The sequence below is a fragment of the Rutidosis leptorrhynchoides genome, chromosome 1 (genome assembly GCF_046630445.1).
Source record: "Rutidosis leptorrhynchoides isolate AG116_Rl617_1_P2 chromosome 1, CSIRO_AGI_Rlap_v1, whole genome shotgun sequence".
Classification (NCBI taxonomy): domain Eukaryota; kingdom Viridiplantae; phylum Streptophyta; class Magnoliopsida; order Asterales; family Asteraceae; genus Rutidosis; species Rutidosis leptorrhynchoides.
The window spans coordinates 57,474,278-57,495,782 of NC_092333.1; the positions used below are offsets into that span (position 1 = coordinate 57,474,278).

Genomic DNA, 21,505 nt, shown 5'->3' on the forward strand with positions numbered 1-21,505 from the left:
CAACCTTTTGGTTGACACTTGAAAGCATGTTTATTCTTAGGTATGAAAGAAATCTTCCGTTGTGCATTTGTTCGTATTAGAGATATTACTTGGAGTCATTCATGACATATTTCAAAAGACGTTGCATTCGAGTCGTCGAGTTCATCAAGATTATTATTAAAGTCAATTATAGTTGGATATATTATGAAATGGTATGCATGCCTATCAACTTTAGATGAAATGAAAGTTTGTCTTTCAAAAACGAATGCAATGTTTGTAAAATGTATCATATAGAGGTCAATACCTCACGATGTAACCAAATGTAATGTATTCGTCCTGATGGATTAGGACGGGTCATGAAAAACAACTGAAGCGGCAATAAAGGATGGCATAAACTTCAGAAAACCGTACTCGGTGAGCACCAATTCGGCTAAATAGTTTGATAAAAGTTCCTGTTTTACAACAGGTTCCTGCATATAAAGTCAGTTATTCCCCACATTAGTTTTGTAATTGCAAATAGTGTATAAGCTTAAGCTTTATATTAATTTACCTTGTAAGAACTTTGTGCTGCTAAAATGTATCTCCTGAAAATAGATTATATATTGTTTGTGTTAGAATTTAAAGTGCTGGATGCATATTAGTTGAGAGTGAAAGTTAAGTTTTACTGAAGGAGAATTTGTGCAGTTAAAACAGAAAGATGAAAGTTTAACGCATCAAGAACTTGACCCTCCATGTCCAGAACCTGATAATATTAGCAAGAAGCAGTTTTGCGTTTATTGTATATAAAATGGAAAAATTTAAACAATGTGCATTACAGAAACATAATTATATAAAAAAATCGGTAATGTATAGTAGTAGCAGTTAAAAGAAAATACCTCTTTCCTAGTATAGGTGTCGTCTGTGATGAAACACAAGTCTTCAACTCTTGGAGCACCAATTTCTTCATACTTCCTTGAAGTCAATAATCACACAAACATACTATTAGATTCTAATACTGATATGATAATAAAAGATAGTCAAATCGAATGTATGATAAAAATGGATGCAAGAGACGGGACAACGTTCATTGTAAAACAGGCAAAACATACTTTTGTATGAGATCACATTTTCACAGTGGTTTAGACCATATGTGAACAATAATAAAACACCAGTATAGACACTTCTTGTAGTGGCTTCATATGTTACACATAAAATAAGTAGATAACATACGGATGCATGCTCAAGATAAATCATTGAAAGTATGCTTTCAACAATTTAAAAAGTATGTCCGTACAAAATATAACATGTAAGTTGAAAGTTGAAACCATTCGATCAGGTTTCTAATATTAAGAACATATGGAAAGAGAAACGAAGAACTTACAAGGCAATGAGCATGCAGGTTATCCCAAGCAATTGAAGTTTTTGATTTTCAGTGTACATTTTTGAGAGATACCGATCGATAAGAGTGACTGTTAGGTAAATTGTTCCTGATTCTAGTTTATATTCTTGAGAAACCTTCAGAAAAGAAAACAATTTCGTAATCAGTAATTCATTGCTAAGCAACAAGAAATTGAAAAGGTTATCCCAAAACATAGAAAATCTAGCATTTGAACTAAATTTGCATGAGATAACAAAGCAATGCAAAAAATTATACAGTAGTAGATATGATACATATGGGCTAAATATTATCAGAAATGAAAAATTCTAAATCCATGTTATGATGCTTAAACGCTAACCTCCACTATCCAGTCGGTAAGAATACCACGTATTTCTTGTGTAATGTCCCACTGCACGGTTTTCATATAATCAACTGTGAAAGAACCCGTTCATATACATTATAAACGATTCACAATAGTTGATTACATTGCGAGGTATTTGACCTATATATGATACATTTTACAAACATTGCATTCGTTTTTAAAAGACAAAATTTCTTTACATTGAAAATTGACAGGCATGCATACCATTTCATAATATCCACTATCCAACTATAAATTGATTTAATAATAATCTTTGATGAACTCAATGACTCGAATGCAACGTTCTTCGAAATATGCTATGAAAGATTCCAAGTAATATCTTTAAAATGAGCAAATGCACAGCGGAAGATTTCTTTAACACCTGAGAATAAACATGCTTTAAAGTGTCAACCAAAAGGTTGGTGAGTTCATTAGTTTATCATAATCATTTATTTCTATCATTTTAATAGACCACAAGAATTTCATTTCCAGTTCTCATAAACATACGTCCCATGCATAGAGACAAAAATAATCATTCATATGGTGAACACCTGGTAACCGACATTAACTAGATACATATAAGAATATCCCCTATCATTCCGGGATCCTCCTTCGGACATGATATAAATTTCGAAGTACTAAAGCATCCGGTACTTTGGATGGGGTTTGTTAGGCCCAATAGATCTATCTTTAGGATTCGCGTCAATTAGGGTGTATGTTCCCTAATTCTTAGATTACCAGACTTTAATAAAAAGGGGCATATTCGATTTCGATAATTTAACCATAGAATGTAGTTTCAATTACTTGTGTCTATTTCGTCAAACATTTATAAAAGCGCATGTATTCTCAGTCCCAAAAATATATAGGGTAAAAAGGCAAATGAAACTCACCATACTGTATTTCGTAGTAAAAATACATATAACGTCATTGAACAAGTGCAAGGTTGGCCTCAGATTCACGAACCTAAATTAATTATATATAATTATGTGTTGGTCAATATTTGTCTAACAAATTAGGTCAAGTCATAGTGTACCACAATCCTAATGCTCGAGACTAATATGCAAAAGTCAACAAAAGTAAATTTGACTCAAAATAATTTTCAAAAATCTATACATGATTAATATATAGTTTAAATATCGTCGTTTTATATTTTTAAATATTTTTAAAAGATTTATTAGAGTAATAATATAATTTATTTATTAATAGATAAAATTTTATATTAAATTTATGTAATAAAATATACTTTTATATATATTAAGTAATAAAATTTATAGGGTTCATTTAATATCATAAAGATAATATGATAGGTATTATTAAAGTAAGTTATTACACGTAGTAAAATATGTTTGTATCACATATTTATTTGATAAAATAATATCTATAATGATAGTAAGTAAAAGTTGTATTATTTTGTAATAATAATTATTATTATAAAAATATCAATATTTATAATTACTAAGATGACATTATGATAAAACGATAATTCTAATTATGATAACTTTAATATTTACGATAATTTTTAATATTATCTTTAAAATAATAATTCTATTTAAAATAATAATAATAATGATATTTTATAGTAACAATGACATTTCTATTAAAATGATAATTTTTATTAAAATGATAGTTTTAATACTAATGATACTTTTAATAATAATAGTAATGATAAAAATAATAAGAACGATAATTTTATCTAAATCAATATCTTATAATATTTTGATTTCATCATGATACTCTTACTCATTATTTCCTAATCGTTTCGTTTAATAGCTTTTAATCGTTTTATATATCGTGTTCATAATAATGATAATAATAGTAATCAAAATAATTAGGTGTTACAAATATTTGTTTTAATTACACTAATATTAATAATGATAGTTACTATAACATTATTAACGATAATACTAATAATTATCTTAATGATAATATAGTAATAATAATAATAACAATAACAATAACCATTTTTAAATAATGATATATATATTAATAATGATAATAATAATAATAATAATACTAATAATAATAATAATAATAATAATAATAATAATAATAATAATAATAATAATAATAATTGGATAATAATAATACTAATTATAACTTTAACGATAATAACGATAGTAATAATAAAAAAAATAACAATTTTAATGATAAATCCCTTTTATTGATAAAGATAATAATAATAATAATAATAATAAGATAAAACTAGAACGACGATAAAAACGACGATAATAATAATCATTTTTAATAAAAATATCGAAAATTCAATTGATTATAACTTCTAATCCGTTCATCGAAACCATTCGATATCTAAAGGAAAAGTTCTTAATTTTTCGCTAGCTTTCCAAGGACATGCATATCTTATACCTTATCTCAACCGCAAGTGTAACTAATTCAATATTCAACCTAACCTGTCTAAGGGCAATATCAAAAGTACAAGCATGCATAATCCTAAATACTCGAGCACTAGTCAGAGATACACTATTAGTATGTAAAAGTTAAATTATGAGTACTCACGTATCAATATTGAGATTCAATATTGCAGGAAAGGTACGTAGACACAACGGAAATGATAAACACTATATTGACCTCACGAGCATACCCATGAACCATACTCAATCACCTCCATAGCTATAACCCATAATTTCCTTAATCCTATCCTACTCGAAAAACAATTTCGAAATCACTCGGACAGCACTCCGTCGTAATATTTTATGTATACTAATAATATCTTGAAATAATACGGAGTAAATATATATATGTAAATCGATTGAGAGAGTTTAGAGAAAAATATTTTCAAGTTTCTATGAAATAATGAAACCTATTGAATTCTATTTATAATAGATTTTTGAATTATTAAAGTGAATTATTAAAGTATGAATTATTAAAGTGAATTATTAAAGTATGAATTATTAAAGTGAATTATTAAAGTAAATTATTAAAGTATGAATTATTAAAGTGAATTATTAAAGTATGAATTATTAAAGTGAATTATTAAAGTTAAAGTAAAGTAAAAATAAAGTAAAGGTAAAGTTTAAGTATAGTAAAAGTATAAAACTATGTACGTATAATACGCGTATAAATATATATAATATTAATTTAAATCGTTATATATATTTAATAAAATAAAATATAAATATCGTTATCTTTATCATACTAGTTAAGTAATGAGTTGTCAAAAGTGGTTCTAGATATTTATAAAAGTTATATACGTTTTAATAACAAAGTTCTTTTTAAACTGAAAACGTTTTTGTACGTTTGAAACTAAATAGATCAATCGAGTCTTTATGAGATTCAATCTTCCACTATCCTTTGTCTAGTTCTGAATGATTGACAATTTGTTCTTATTTATAAATCACTTTACCATTTTCCGAATATTGTTAAAATGGAAAGATTTCTCAAATCAACGTGGGCCTTACAACAGAGACTTGTAATCATAATTCAATATATCTGATAATTCAATCATTTGATCTTATCTTCTAATTCCATTGATAAACATTTTGAAACATATACAATCACATAAAGTATTTAATCTAATATTTTGTTTACGTTTCAAGTTATAATATATATACACATATACATATATAATCATATTCATTTAATGGTTCGTGAATCGTTGGAACTTGGTTGAGGTTGAATGAATGTATGAACATAGTTTAAAATTCTTGCAATTTAACTTAACAAATATTGCTTATCGTGTCGAAAACATATAAAGATTAAAGTTTAAATTTGGTTGGATATTTCCGGGTTGTCACAGTACCTACCCGTTAAAGAAATTTTGTCCCGAAATTTGAGTGGAAAGGTCGTGAATGATAATAAGTATTTTTCATGATGCATACGGGCTGAAAATTAGAGTTTTATCATCAGCGAATAATTTGGATAAACAATCCATTTATATGAAGAGTACGAATGAAGCTAACATAGAAGAGTGAAATGAGTAAGTGTAGATTTATCTTATCATTTGACGTAGATATGATTGATTCCCAGATTTCAAGGGATTTGAAGAAAATCTTCTTAATAAGATTTGACTCTCCGGTAATTGAGGGAATTAGGATCCGCTTTAAATGCGATCATCCATTTTAATTGTTCTGTAGGAGATTTTCTTATAAATTCACCTCCTTCATTTCCTTACAACTCACACCTTCTGTTGATGCATTTTATGCAACTCCCTAGACATCTACCCACGTCCATTGCAGGTACAACAGTTTGCAGGCCACCATGATTGCTCGTTATTATCCTATCCGTGTTTGTATATGGTTACAGTAACTGCAGGAATGAGATTTAGATGTTTGACTATGTTAGACTTAGTCAGACGTACGAGTGAAGCCTTACTAGTGCGGCTGACAGGCTCATATGCACGGTTGATGATGACCTAAGTCACAATTACAAACTAAATGAGAAGACACGAGTGAGTGATCACCCGTACGCCTGATGAAGCCAACTCGTACGTGTGATGAATGAATCGTATGGGTGAGTCAACAGCAGGGGTATATAAAGTCTTATATTCTTCATTTTAGGTTAAGCTTCTCATTTGTTACACACACTCAGATCTAGTGAGCTCCTCCGATTCTATCTCAGTCCAAATCACCCAGGTGGTGAATAATAGCTCTAGGTGTTGATCTAATCACACTTGATTTAGTTGTGGTTTGACTAAATTAATCAAAAAAAAAAACTTAACCTATTCACTAGAGGGTTTGATTCACTTATTCCGCCATTGTGTGAGTTAAATCTGTTGATTTCTATGTTCTTAGTCATGTTTCATCACCTTCTATTCTTTCCCCCTCAACTCATATTTTAAAGTATTCATCAATATGCTCCATCCAGTTCTGATTCTCGATATACTTCTAACTTTCATATCGGTCATTCTTCTTTTTCATCTACCGCCGGAAGAATCTATTTACTTCTACTATACTCTTGGGTTTATAGTGTTTCTAGTTCTCCCGTGTCTTTATATTGCTATATGCATCGATATATATGGTTTATAATTTCTGGTTTGTCGTTGGGATTTATATGTTCCCTTATATTTCAAAGTCTCTGCTTCTGTCTTCTATAATCATTATCATTCACAGTTAATGCTCTCTTTTATTTGCTGCAATTTATACCCCAATTTCTATTTCGGAGTTTTGTCCTTTCGTTTCTTCTTCTTGCGATTAAGCACCGCTTGTAATGGTCCAGAATTCACAGATATGAATTTCGGAATGAACATTGTTAATGTTCTAGGAAGGAAATTGTGATGGCACGATCTTGACTTGTCAAATTACTAGAATACCTTGGAAAAGGCCGAATCATCAAGAAATATTTTCTTGATATTTTAGAGGTTAAATAGAATACAAGAGTCGTATAACATGGCACATTATGATGTTATGATATGTGAATCATCACGTTCTATTTAGAAACTCAGCATGACTTACTGTAATATAATCACATTGATCAAGTGTCATTATATTATACTAATTCATGCTTCAGTTCCCAACATTACTTCAAAATATTCTTATTTTAAACTTGAATGTTTCAGAATTTAGAAACTAAAATAGTTTCTTTTATGATTTAATACAGATAGCGCGAAGAGGTAAATGATTTCAAATAAGAAAAATTAAGAAAATATCTTCAGAAATATGGAGGATATTTATAATGAAAGATATGATGATATTTTAGAATTTCTAATATCAGAGGATGATGAAGAATATTGTCCGCAGCAGTTTAGAGTCAGGAGCAAGGTATTCGTTAATGACTTCAGCAGGTACTGAATCATTTGGATCCTTTGAATTCAGGTTCAGTCTTTGTAATTTGTCCACAGCCTCCATCCTACTTTGCTCAATCCGTTTTCCAGTTCCAAAACTTCTCTTTTTCTGCGCTTTGCCAGCACACTTCATCATTATAATCCAGCTTTTACCGTTTAAAGTAGTTTATAGTTTTTGCTGCTTCATCAGCATTTTTTTTCCATTTTCGAAGAACCAATTCGTAGTTCGGAGTGTTTTTCAGAAACTTCACATTCAAATTAAGTCCAGAAGATAGACGTTATATATACACATATAACTGTTGGCGTAGACATCCTGTGAGATTTCAAAATACTGATTGCTAATTTCCAATGATTCGTATGGCAATTCTCATTACAAGATGCGAATGAGTAAATGATGGGGTTTCAATGAATAATTATAATGACTTTTTGGAGAGGCTAAAGTCAAAGGGTAATGAAGTTGTTGGTACATCTGCTAATAATGTGGTGGAATGTAAAAGGTTCCCTGGTAACGATGGTGTATATCTCAAGGTTATAATAAGGTTACTCTGACTGAAAAGTCGAAGTTGACTTGCTGGAGCTGTGACAAAACTGGCTACTTTGAATAGGAGTCGCAAAGTTATTTTTGCTAATAAATGCCAAAGAATCTGACGCGGATACGTTGTTTAAACTTTTACTTTGGTTTCAAGAGTTTTTTCGGGTACATAACTGTGGGTAACATGTGGTTGGATCATCATCTCGATTGCTCATCATTCGAAGTGTCTTCAGAAATTTTTGAAGGGTTTGAACACAGATTGTAATCGTTAACATACATTTGATGTTCTAACACAGTTTTAAAGTCAAAATATAGCTTGTGAAAGATGTAAGGATCTAAGAGTGATGATTTTGGTCATATCTCAAGTTGAATTTTGAGATTTCAAAATCAGAATATGTAATTAAATTTTGAATGAGTATGGATGTTTTGATTTCTATAAAAGAATATATATTGTTGTGAAAGTAGGGAGTATAATGGATGATTTGCTAAATCAGATTCGAAGAATGTAACATATTAATTGTGAATTTATATATCTCTCGGGTATTACCTACCCGTTAAAAAAAAAATTCACAATTAATATTTTGTACAAAAGAATTTTATTACAGTCTTTATGAAAATATATATATGTATATTTTCTTCAGATGTAACATAGATTTAATGAGTTAATGTTAAATTAAACTCATTTGATTTACGGTTGAAACTAGAATTGAATAATCCATAAAGGCTTTAAAAAGTACATAACTTTTACGCAGTATTTCTTTAATGACATTGAAATTATGAATCAATACTTCGTTATTTGTTGATGTATGATGTTCGGTTCATGGAATTCTTGTGAATTTCGCAAAGTACGAATGATGTTATCTGAAAAGTTTCGGGTACATCGATGATGAAAGTGTAAAATCAAATATATACTTGATTTATTATGAATTGAAATTTGTTGAATTGCGACAGAGATTGTAGTTAACGCTGGTTAAGTTGCTGCCGAAGGACGTACAATATTGCATATTTGTAATATGAATTAACCGAGTAGTTAAGATTCACACACAATAGCTTAGCACAGAAAGATTTATTTCAAAATATATATATATATATATATATAATATACATATAATTTCTTCAGAAGGAATGAGTTAATTCTTCATAACTCGTTGATACAATATACACGTTATTGATTCGTAATGATGTCCACAGTGATTCTTGAACTGACGGAGTTTGTGATGTTATCGGTGTTGTTGATTCGGATGTTGACTGTATTGACGATGCTGGTAACGCTAACGGTACTGTTGATGATGTTGGTAAAGCAAGTTTAGCTTGTTAATCACACACCATTTTTGTCAGGATTTCTACTCTTCCTTCTATCATATTGGTTCGTTTAACTGATTTATGATTAGGGCTAGATTAGATAATCTCTAAGACTTTAGAGATTACATAATCACCGCGGAATGTTTCTCCAATGAAGTTATGAATTAATACTTCGTCAGTTATTGTTGTTGGTACTTCTTGGTATCTATGGTGCGTATGACGTTGATGCTCGTGGGACAGATTATGAAGTTGAGGTTTACGATGCGGTTGTGGTTGGAGGTGGTAATGGTACTGTTGGCGTTGATGATGGTGGTACTGGTTATGCTGCTGGTGCTGCTGCTAGTTTTTGTAATCTTTGCACCATATTCTCCAAAGCCACTACCCGAGCGTGAAGCTCGTTGACTTCTTCTATTATACCGGGGTGATTGTCGGTTCGGACGAGCGGATAAATATAATCTAGAATTTGATGTAGTATATAATCGTGACGAGATACTCTGGAAATGAGAGAGAAAATGGTGTTTCAGATTGGTTCCCCGGTAAGTGCTTCAGGTTCTTCGTTAAGAGGGCAATGGGGTGGATGGAAGAGATCACCTTCTTCTTGTCTCCAATGATTGAGGAGGCTACGAACCCATCCCCAATTCATCCAGAATAGATGATGGCTGATTGGTTGATCCATTCCGGTCACACTGCTTTCAGAGCTGGAGTGGGATTCCATTTCGGAATCCGAGGAACTTGAATTAATGATGAATTCCATTTCGTACGATTGAATAAGGATTTTTCGATATGAAATGATTTTCGGTTATCGGATGGTATTCTAATTACATAGAATATCCATAGACATAGAACAAAAGATTTCGTAGATTACGAAGGAATTTGCGGAATATGTCAGGTAAAGTTTAAAGTAACAGATACGATAAGATATGATTTAGCAGATACGCTAAGATATGAATTTTGTCTATACACTACTCATGCAATTAATGTAGCAAGACGTGTCTAGACTAGTAATGATAAGCAGGTAATTTCCTAAGAATGATAAGCAGATGATTTCCGACTAAAAATGATAAGCAAAACTTTTGACATGCAGACACGGTCGAAGTCCAGACTCACTAATGCATCCTAACGACTTATCAGTTAGACACACTAATGCAGACATGGTTCGCTAAGACCACCGCTCTGATACCAACTGAAAGGACCCGTTCATATACATTATAAATGATTCACAATATTTGATTACATTGCGAGGTATTTGACCTCTATATGATACATTTTACAAACATTGCATTCGTTTTTAAAAGACAAAATTTCTTTACATTGAAAATTGACAGGCATGCATACTATTTCATAATATCCACTATCCAACTATAAATTGATTTAATAATAATCTTTGATGAACTCAATGACTCGAATGCAAAGTTCTTCGAAATATGCTATGAAAGACTCCAAGTAATATCTTTAAAATGAGCAAATGCACAGTGGAAGATTTCTTTAACACCTGAGAATAAACATGCTTTAAAGTGTCAACCAAAAGGTTGGTGAGTTCATTAGTTTATCATAATCATTTATTTCCATCATTTTAATAGACCACAAGAATTTCATTTCCAGTTCTCATAAACATACGTCCCATGCATAGAGACAAAAATAATCATTCATATGGTGAACACCTGGTAACCGACATTAACTAGATACATATAAGAATATCCCCTATCATTCCGGGATCCTCCTTCGGGCATGATATAAATTTCGAAGTACTAAAGCATCCGGTACTTTGAATGGGGTTTGTTAGGCCCAATAGATCTATCTTTAGGATTCGCGTCAATTAGGGTGTCTGTTCCCTAATTCTTAGATTACCAGACTTTAATAAAAAGGGGCATATTCGATTTCGATAATTTAACCATAGAATGTAGTTTCAATTACTTGTGTCTATTTCGTCAAACATTTATAAAAGCGCATGTATTCTCAGTCCCAAAAATATATAGGGTAAAAAGGCAAATGAAACTCACCATACTGTATTTCGTAGTAAAAATACATATAACGTCATTGAACAAGTGCAAGGTTGGCCTCAGATTTACGAACCTAAATTAATTATATATAATTATGTGTTGGTCAATATTTGTCTAACAAATTAGGTCAAGTCATAGTGTACCACAATCCTAATGCTCGAGACTAATATGCAAAAGTCAACAAAAGTAAATTTGACTCAAAATAATTTTCAAAAATCTATACATGATTAATATATAGTTTAAATATCGTCGTTTTATATTTTTAAATATTTTTAAAAGATTTATTAGAGTAATAATATAATTTATTTATTAATAGATAAAATTTTATATTAAATTTATGTAATAAAATATACTTTTATATATATTAAGTAATAAAATTTATAGGGTTCATTTAATATCATAAAGATAATATGATAGGTATTATTAAAGTAAGTTATTACACGTAGTAAAATATGTTTGTATCACATATTTATTTGATAAAATAATATCTATAATGATAGTAAGTAAAAGTTGTATTATTTTGTAATAATAATTATTATTATAAAAATATCAATATTTATAATTACTAAGATGACATTATGATAAAACGATAATTCTAATTATGATAACTTTAATATTTACGATAATTTTTAATATTATCTTTAAAATAATAATTCTATTTAAAATAATAATAATAATGATATTTTATAGTAACAATGACATTTCTATTAAAATGATAATTTTTATTAAAATGATAGTTTTAATACTAATGATACTTTTAATAATAATAGTAATGATAAAAATAATAAGAACGATAATTTTATCTAAATCAATATCTTATAGTATTTTAATTTCATCATGATACTCTTACTCATTATTTCCTAATCGTTTCGTTTAATAGCTTTTAATCGTTTTATATATCGTGTTCATAATAATGATAATAATAGTAATCAAAATAATTAGGTGTTACAAATATTTGTTTTAATTACACTAATATTAATAATGATAGTTACTATAACATTATTAACGATAATACTAATAATTATCTTAATGATAATATAGTAATAATAATAATAATAACAATAACCATTTTTAAATAATGATATATATATTAATAATGATAATAATAATAATAATAATACTAATAATAATAATAATAATAATAATAATAATAATAATAATAATAATAATAATAATAATAATTGGATAATAATAATACTAATTATAACTTCAACGATAATAACGATAGTAATAATAAAAAAATAACAATTTTAATGATAAATCCCTTTTATTGATAAAGATAATAATAATGATAATAATAAGATAAAACTAGAACGACGATAAAAACGACGATAATAATAATCATTTTTAATAAAAATATCGAAAATTCAATTGATTATAACTTCTAATCCGTTCATCGAAACCATTCGATATCTAAAGGAAAAGTTCTTAATTTTTCGCTAGCTTTCCAAGGACATGCATATCTTATACCTTATCTCAACCGCAAGTGTAACTAATTCAATATTCAACCTAACCTGTCTAAGGGCAATATCAAAAGTACAAGCATGCATAATCCTAAATACTCGAGCACTAGTCAGAGATACACTATTAGTATGTAAAAGTTAAATTATGAGTACTCACGTATCAATATTGAGATTCAATATTGCAGGAAAGGTACGTAGACACAACAGAAATGATAAACACTATATTGACCTCACGAGCATACCCATGAACCATACTCAATCACCTCCATAGCTATAACCCATAATTTCCTTAATCCTATCCTACTCGAAAAACAATTTCGAAATCACTCGGACAGCACTCCGTCGTAATATTTTATGTATACTAATAATATCTTGAAATAATACGGAGTAAATATATATATGTAAATCGATTGAGAGAGTTTAGAGAAAAATATTTTCAAGTTTCTATGAAATAATGAAACCTATTGAATTCTATTTATAATAGATTTTTGAATTATTAAAGTGAATTATTAAAGTATGAATTATTAAAGTGAATTATTAAAGTATGAATTATTAAAGTGAATTATTAAAGTGAATTATTAAAGTATGAATTATTAAAGTGAATTATTAAAGTATGAATTATTAAAGTGAATTATTAAAGTTAAAGTAAAGTAAAAATAAAGTAAAGGTAAAGTTTAAGTATAGTAAAAGTATAAAACTATGTACGTATAATACGCGTATAAATATATATAATATTAATTTAAATCGTTATATATATTTAATAAAATAAAATATAAATATCATTATCTTTATCATACTAGTTAAGTAATGAGTTGTCAAAAGTGGTTCTAGATATTTATAAAAGTTATATACGTTTTAATAACAAAGTTCTTTTTAAACTGAAAACGTTTTTGTACGTTTGAAACTAAATAGATCAATCGAGTCTTTATGAGATTCAATCTTCCACTATCCTTTGTCTAGTTCTGAATGATTGACAATTTGTTCTTATTTATAAATCACTTTACCATTTTCCGAATATTGTTAAAATGGAAAGATTTCTCAAATCAACGTGGGCCTTTCAACAGAGACTTGTAATCATAATTCAATATATCTGATAATTCAATCATTTGATCTTATCTTCTAATTCCATTGATAAACATTTTGAAACATATACAATCACATAAAGTATTTAATCTAATATTTTGTTTACGTTTCAAGTTATAATATATATACACATATACATATATAATCATATTCATTTAATGGTTCGTGAATCGTTGGAACTTGGTTGAGGTTGAATGAATGTATGAACATAGTTTAAAATTCTTGCAATTTAACTTAACAAATATTGCTTATCGTGTCGAAAACATATAAAGATTAAAGTTTAAATTTGGTTGGATATTTCCGGGTTGTCACAAACTGAAGGCCTAAACTTTAGCTGAAGAGAAAGAGTAAGATAGAATAAGTGGATGTAATGTGAATAAGATAACATATTGTTTGCCATTACGAAATAAAATCTTCGACATCGTCAAGTTAAAATGTGGATGTTAGTCATCGTCTACTTAAATGATCGGGAGAATACTTATATGGTATTTAGCAGGGGATCAAAAGCTAAACGCACCTCTGACAAGCGTAAATTGTAATATACTTCAGCATCATATATGTGATGATCCGTCCAAATCCCTTTGGACAAATACATCATTCATCGATTTCACAGTGAGGTACTGACCTCTACATGATACGTTTTGTAAACATTGCATTCTTTCGAAAAGGCACACCATAATTAAATATCAAATTCCAAGGTTTTCGACATCTGATGATTTCTACATATAGACAATCACCGTAAATAATAGTTTACCATAATACATCTGTTGTCAATGTAGTTAAAATAAGATACATGGTGATGATTTTGTGAATGCAAAGTTTTCTCGAATAAAGCATGTACGACTCCATGCACATAGCTTGTATAACGTATAAGAAAACAGCGGAAGACTTCTAGGAACCTGAGAATAAACATGCTTAAAAGTGTCAACACAAAGGTTGGTGAGTTCTTAGTTTTAATGTTGCGCATAGTCTGTATATAAAGGTGGATCACAAGATTTCAGTTGTTTCATCCAGATACGTTTATCAAATTATTCTACAAGATTGAGCACCCTGGTAACTAAGCTTTAACGTTATAATAAGTACCCCTGTTTTAACATACATGCAACCAACATGTACAATACACGCAATCCAACGTGTACTAAACTCAAATAGCATACGTCTGTTTTATAGTTCAGGCTAGGGTTTCTATACCTGGAACAGACGGGGATGTCAAGCCCTATGGATCCATATACAACTATTCGCGCCCATCAGTTCTTATAACCGGCAGTTACTAGTTACCAAAACTAAGGGATTTTCGGTTCAAACTCAGTGTAGAATTTAGTATGTACTTGTTGTTTAAAATAAAGTGCATGTATTCTCAGCCCAATGATTTAGTAAACTACGAACCCATCCCTAATTCATCCAGAATAGATGATGGCTAATTGGTTGATCCATTCCGGTCACACTGCTTTCGGAGCTCGAGTGAAACTCCATATCGGAATCCGAGGAACTTGAACTAATTGAGGGGTTCATCTCGTACGATAAGGGAAATGAATTTTTTTTTTGAAATGAATTTGATTATAGGACTTAGTTTGGTATTCTTATTACATATTTTACATATGTATATATAATACCAAGATCCCATAAGTTACGGAGAAATTTTCGAGAGGTATCAGACAGAGTTTAGTGTAATAGATATGTAAAGATATGAATTTGTCTATACACTATCTATGCAATGAATGCAGTAAGACGCGTCTAGATTAAGAATGATAAGCAGGTAATTTTCGACATGACATGATAAGCAAAAATTTTGACATGCACCTAAGGTCGAAGTCCAGACTCACTAATGCATCTTAATAACTATCCGTTAGACACACTAATGCAAGACCTAGTTCGCTAAGACCACCGCTCTGATACCACATGAAGCGACCCGTCCTAATCTATAAGGACGAATACAATAACATATGATTACATTGCGAGGTATTTGACCTCTATATGATACAGTTTACAAACATTGCATTCGTTTTAAAAGACAATCTTTCATTACATCGAAAGTTAACAGACATGCATACCATTTCATAATATCCAAACTATAAATGACTTAATCTGTCATTTACTTAATAATAATCTTTATTGAACTCAACGACTTAAATGCAACGTATTTTGAAATATGTCATGAATGACTCCAAGTAATATCTTTAAAATAAACAAATGCACAGCAGAAGATTTCTTTCAATCCTGAGAATAAACATGCTTAAAAGTGTCAACCAAAAGGTTGGTGAGTTCATTAGTTCATTGTAATCAATTATTTCTATAATTTTAATAGACCACAAGATTCTCATTTTTCATAAATATCATTACACTTGCAAGTGTATAAAATCCATTCGTATAATTAGCACATGGTAACCGACATTAACTTTAATGCATATAGAATATCCCCCGCATACTCGCAAGTATGCCATATACTGGCAATCGCAATCACCATTTAAATCGAAGTACCAAAGCAGTTCAAATTTTCTCACTGAGGCTGGTCAGTGCCCGTAGATCTACCTTTAGGATTCGCGTCAATTAGGGGCCATTTCCCTAATTCTTAGGTTACCAAGTTAAAAAGGGGCGATATTCGGTCTGATAATCCAACCATAGAATGTAGTTTTAAGTACTTGCATCTATTTCGTCAAACATTTATAAAAACAGCGCATGTATTCTTAGTCCCAAAAATATATATTGCAAAAGCATTTAAAAAGGGAGCAAATAAAACTCACAATACTGTATTTCGTAGTAAAAATACATATGACGTCATTGAACAAGTGTAGGGTTGGCCTCAGATTCACGAACCTATATTAAATATAAATATATATATATATATATATATATATATATATATATATATATATATATATATATATATATAATGGTCAATATTTGTCTAACAATTAAGGTCGAGTCATAGTGTACCACAATCCTAATGCTCGAGACCGATATGCAAAAGTTAACAAAAATCAGTTTGACCCAAAATTGTGACAACCCGGAAATTTCTGATCAAATTTAAACTTTAATCTTTATATATTCCCGACATGATAAGCAAAGTTTGTAAGCTGAATCTCAAGAATTTTAAACTGTGTTCATACATTCATTTAACCTTGACTAAATTCCAAAGATTCACGAACCATTATAGGAACGGATATGATTATATATGTATATATGTATATATTATTACTTGAAAATGTTAACAAGTATTAGACGTATAATACTTTACATGAACGTTGTTGTTTTAAAATATATTTAAAATAATTATCGATGGAATTAAAAGATAATATCAAATGATTGAATTATCAGATACATTGAATTATGATTACGAGTCCCTATTAGGAGGTCCACATTGATTTAGAAAACTTTTCTTTTTTAACCATATTCGGAAAATGGTAAAGTGATTTTACAAATAAGAACAAAGTGTCAACTAACGAGAACTAGACAAGATATAGTGAAGATTCCTATTTGATTTTCAATTCATACCTTACAACATTTTCCTCGTGATGTTAATAAGATAACTATTATGACTATCATTTTAAAGTTGGAATGTGGAATGTAAATAACTTAGACATTGGGTATCGACATTTTACATTAAGGTAATTTCGTACGTTTGTCTAACCTTTGGACTTTATATCACGTTGCACCAGCAAACGTTAAAAACTTGAAACCTATGAAAAGTATATTTAATCTTACTTCTCTAAAATGTTTTACGATATAACAACTTCTTCTAATATAATCTTTTTAGTAAAATGATTCTTAAATATACTTAGTTTGGAAAACAAAGTTTTCATATTTATTTAATATTGTTTCAAACGAACAAAAACAATTTTTAAAGAACTTTATTAATGAAACGTTTTATAAGATGAATTGTTCATAAGTTTTAAGAAACTTAATTAAAGCTATGTATCATAAATTATATATATATATATATATATATATATATATATATATATATATATATTGTTTCAAAAACATAAAACGTGATACAATATAATATTTTCTATTACTTAAACGTTTTGAACTTTGAAATATAATTAGATAGATATTTCAATTATATATAAGATATACAAAATTATATTCTTAAGTAAGAAAGTGTCGGCAAGGAATTTGATCGTGCAAGTGAGCTGTCAAGACTCCCCATGCGATCCCTGACTAGTGCTCGAGAATATAGGATTATGCATGCTTGTACTTTTGATATTGCCGTTAGATAGGATATGTTGAATCCTGAATTAATTAAGTATGCGGTTGAGATAAGGTATATGATATGCATGTCGTTGGAAAGCTAGCGAAAATTTAAGAACTTTTCATTTAGAACTCGAATGATTTCGATGAACAGATTAGAAATTATAGTCAACTGAATTTTAGTATTATTGTTAAAATGATTATTATTACTATCGTCGTTATTATTATTATTATGATTATTAATATTATCATTTTTAATATAAGTATAATTATTAAAAGAATTGTTATTGTTATTATTATTATTATTGTTATTATTATTATTATTATTATTATTATTATTATTATTATTATTATTATTATTATTATTATCATTAATATTTTTATTATTATTATCATTAAAATAGTTATTAGTATTATCATTAATGTTATTATAATAATTATTATTATTAGTGTGATTATCATCATCTAACTATTATGACTAATATTATCATCATTATTATGAATGCGATATAAAAGACGACTAAAAGATATTTTACAAATTGATTAGGAAATAATGAGTATGAGTATTATGATGAAATTAAAATATTGTAAGATATTGAATTAGATAAAATTATCATTTTATTATTATTAAAAGTATTATTAATATTAAAACTATCATTTTACAAAAATTATCATTTTTTAATAGAAATATCATTGTTATTATAAAATATCATTATTATTATCAGCTTAGTATTATTATTAATAAAAATTATCATTTTAATATCATTTTTAGTGCCAATGAGGCCTTGCTTCATTGGTATCCATGTTTCATGGATTCGAGAGTGACCCAGGTTCGAGTCTAACAACTAACAACTAACCTTGCCTTTCAAAAAAAAAAAAAAAAAAAAAAAAAAAAAAAAAATATCATTTTTAGTAAATATAAATATAGATATTTTATTAGTAGAACAAGAATAACTATTATTACAAAATAATACAACTTATAATTATTTATCAACATATTAACTCACGTAAAAGTCATCCACAGTATAACAGTAACCAACTACTGTATAAGACTACCGTTTTTTTTTTTTTTTTTTTTTTTCAGAGCCTTCAAAGACTTTGTTCACTAAATTGCCCAAATCAAAAACCTAAAGCACCATCACCATCAAAACCCTGAATCACCATCATGCGATTGTTGATTGATTGATTGATTGTTGATCGAATGATGATGAGAAGAACCCCATCCACTTCCACCATCGTCGCTACTCACCAGCTTCACCACTTCCACCATCGTCGTCGCTCAGCACCGCCACCACCTCTTCCACCATCGTCGCACAAAGCCATACAGATAGGCGATGATATTACTTCAATCTCAGTCAAGATACCTTTTACAGATCTTAACAAACCGCGTTCAAAAGTGAGTACAGATTTATTTATCAATACTGTATCCGCGTTTTTTTTTTTTTTTTTTTAATACGCTTCATCGACGGTCCATGCCAGAATCTTCTGGCGGCTCTTCCATTGCCACCATCTCCCTCACCATCTCCTTAGTGTCCCCCTCGCCATCATCAGCGCCATTATTTGTTTGATGGATTCTGTTGTTTTAAGGTTGAACCAAATTGGATGTGAACCCTAATTTCTGGCTTCAATTGCACCAAATAAAATTAGGGTTTTTAAAAAGAAATTAGGGTTCATTCTTTCATGTCGTTCCTTGGTCGCTACATGTTTTATCTGGTATGTGTAGGTTGATTTCACTATCATTTTTTTCCCCTTTAATATGTGGTTACACAATTTTTTTTTTCCAATTGTATGGGTCTGATGTTGTTAATGACGGTATTAGATGTTCGTCTATCTTGATACCCTGCTCATATATATGTCAAAATCTTAAAGCAAACTAATAATCGTTATCGTTGCTGGATTATAAATTAGCATTATTTGATTTACAACCAATAATTTAAATGGTGACAGTTTGTTATTTAAAATGTAAACTTGCTAATACTTTGACTCTTGGATTGATTCAATTCATGTTTTTTGTATTTTGGTATATGCTTATGATTACGTTTCTTTTTATATTTTTCATAGCTTGAAGGTATTTGATTTAGTTATGTTTAATTTGTAACTTTATATTTTGTTCTTATTGGTATGAAAAATTCAGATGAGTCAATGTTGCTATTTTTATGTTATTTTTTTTTATTGGGTTGTTTCGCTACTTGCTTATTTAGTGGTATATGGTTATATTAATTAATAATTAATGTTGTTTGTATGGTCTTTTTGTTGATATTTGCAGCATTCACTGTTCCATTCGTTGACTACTCACGGGCTGCCTCCTTTATGCCGCCAACGACTGAAGGTATTTCATTTCATATTACGTGCTTTGGTGATTTCTCAGTGAATTGATACATTGTGTTGTTTGTTGTGGATTGTTGTTCTTTGTGATTGTTGCTTTTGGTGCTGGACAATGCTGATATATATGGACAAACTGTTGTTTGTTTGATGAGTTAGTTTGTCGCATATGTATTTGAGTTTATTGATATGTTGTACTGTTGCTATTTAAACTTTTTATGTTGCAGGTTATAATCTTTCCACATTGATGCTTAATTTTTTTCTGTTTCAGGTTTTAATCTTACATGTTGTTGTACAAAATTTCATAAGGATAAAAATTTTTATCTATGAAAACCTAATAATGTTGTGCATCATTATCTATAATGGAATATTGCTGGTGTTGTGCTTACGTTATATTTTATTCTTCTTTTCTTTAAGAGATAATCGGGATATTTATGACGGGGTCGGTTTGTCGCTAAATGGCCTTTATACAACAGATCATCCAACTGCTCTTCATAGGGTTCTTGCTTGAAATTCACTTTAAGGACATGCATTTTTTTCCCTTTATGTTTTCATTAGTTGAGATTCTGCTACTGTCAAGAGGAATGATAATGTTATACTGTTCGATGCTTGACAGGTTCATGATGATACAAGTTTATGGTGGTTCAATCAAATGCTTCTGTTTATCGTGTTTTTAAGTTTGATCTTTCACATTGAAAAAATAGGGTAGTTTCATTTCTCCCCCTTTTTTTGGTTATATTATGGACTGTTTAACTGTTTCCATGGGGTGTGGAATTACTATGACAATGCTTTTACTGAATGTATGTAATCAAGACTCAAGTTAGATAATTAGATTCATTACATTTTCTTTGTTTTAGTTTCTTTCTACTTCTGACAAGGGTTATTAACAATATGCAGTGGCAATGATGAAAAGTGAGATGCTACCTGCGAATAGAATTACGCCAACTACTAAAGCTACAAGAATGGTTCTCCTGCTACTTCAGAATAGGTTTGTATAACGTTTTTAACTTCTCTTCTTCATTTTCATTTATTGAACACTACTATGATTCCCGTTAAATTTGTCAAAATGAAGAAGTTGATATTATCTTAACTGATTATCGTGTTGATTCAAATAATCGTTTTTTACAATGTTTGTCGTTTTCAGTCTTCATGTGGTTAGTGTTAGAAGTATTTAAGTA

General features: G+C 29.2%; 2 protein-coding genes across 2 annotated transcripts; one reads left to right on the top strand and one right to left on the bottom strand.

The window, feature by feature from the left end:
* Positions 1 to 323: 323 nt before the first annotated feature.
* On the bottom strand, positions 324 to 19,169 carry LOC139871514 (cyclin-A2-1-like). The gene is made up of 7 exons (XM_071859245.1): positions 19,133 to 19,169; positions 1,695 to 1,768; positions 1,340 to 1,473; positions 855 to 930; positions 645 to 721; positions 530 to 563; positions 324 to 449 (listed from the first exon to the last, which is right to left on the bottom strand). The coding sequence occupies exons 1-7, from the start codon at positions 19,167 to 19,169 to the stop codon at positions 324 to 326; spliced, it is 558 nt and encodes a 185-aa protein (XP_071715346.1).
* Positions 19,099 to 21,469, top strand: LOC139860096 (uncharacterized). Its single transcript, XM_071848872.1, has 4 exons — positions 19,099 to 19,401; positions 20,272 to 20,334; positions 20,944 to 21,032; positions 21,225 to 21,469. Exons 1-4 carry the CDS (start codon positions 19,207 to 19,209, stop codon positions 21,241 to 21,243), a joined length of 366 nt encoding a protein of 121 aa, XP_071704973.1. The 5' UTR covers positions 19,099 to 19,206; the 3' UTR covers positions 21,244 to 21,469.
* The last annotated feature ends 36 nt before the right edge of the window (positions 21,470 to 21,505 follow it).

What these genes read in the sequence shown, in the direction of transcription:
- LOC139860096 (XM_071848872.1), top strand. Translation starts at nt 19,207, where the DNA reads ATGATGATGAGAAGAACCCCATCCACTTCCACCATCGTCGCTACTCAC. An exon ending in TTAACAAACCGCGTTCAAAA is followed by an intron (nt 19,402 to 20,271) that starts GTGAGTACAGAT and finishes TGATATTTGCAG; the next exon opens with CATTCACTGTTCCATTCGTT. An exon ending in TATGCCGCCAACGACTGAAG is followed by an intron (nt 20,335 to 20,943) that starts GTATTTCATTTC and finishes GATGCTTGACAG; the next exon opens with GTTCATGATGATACAAGTTT.
- LOC139871514 (XM_071859245.1), bottom strand. Translation starts at nt 19,169, where the DNA reads ATGGTGATTCAGGGTTTTGATGGTGATGGTGCTTTAG. An exon ending in TGATGGTGATGGTGCTTTAG is followed by an intron (nt 1,769 to 19,132) that starts GTTTTTGATTTG and finishes GTTCTTTCACAG; the next exon opens with TTGATTATATGAAAACCGTG. An exon ending in ACACCTATACTAGGAAAGAG is followed by an intron (nt 722 to 854) that starts GTATTTTCTTTT and finishes TAATATTATCAG; the next exon opens with GTTCTGGACATGGAGGGTCA.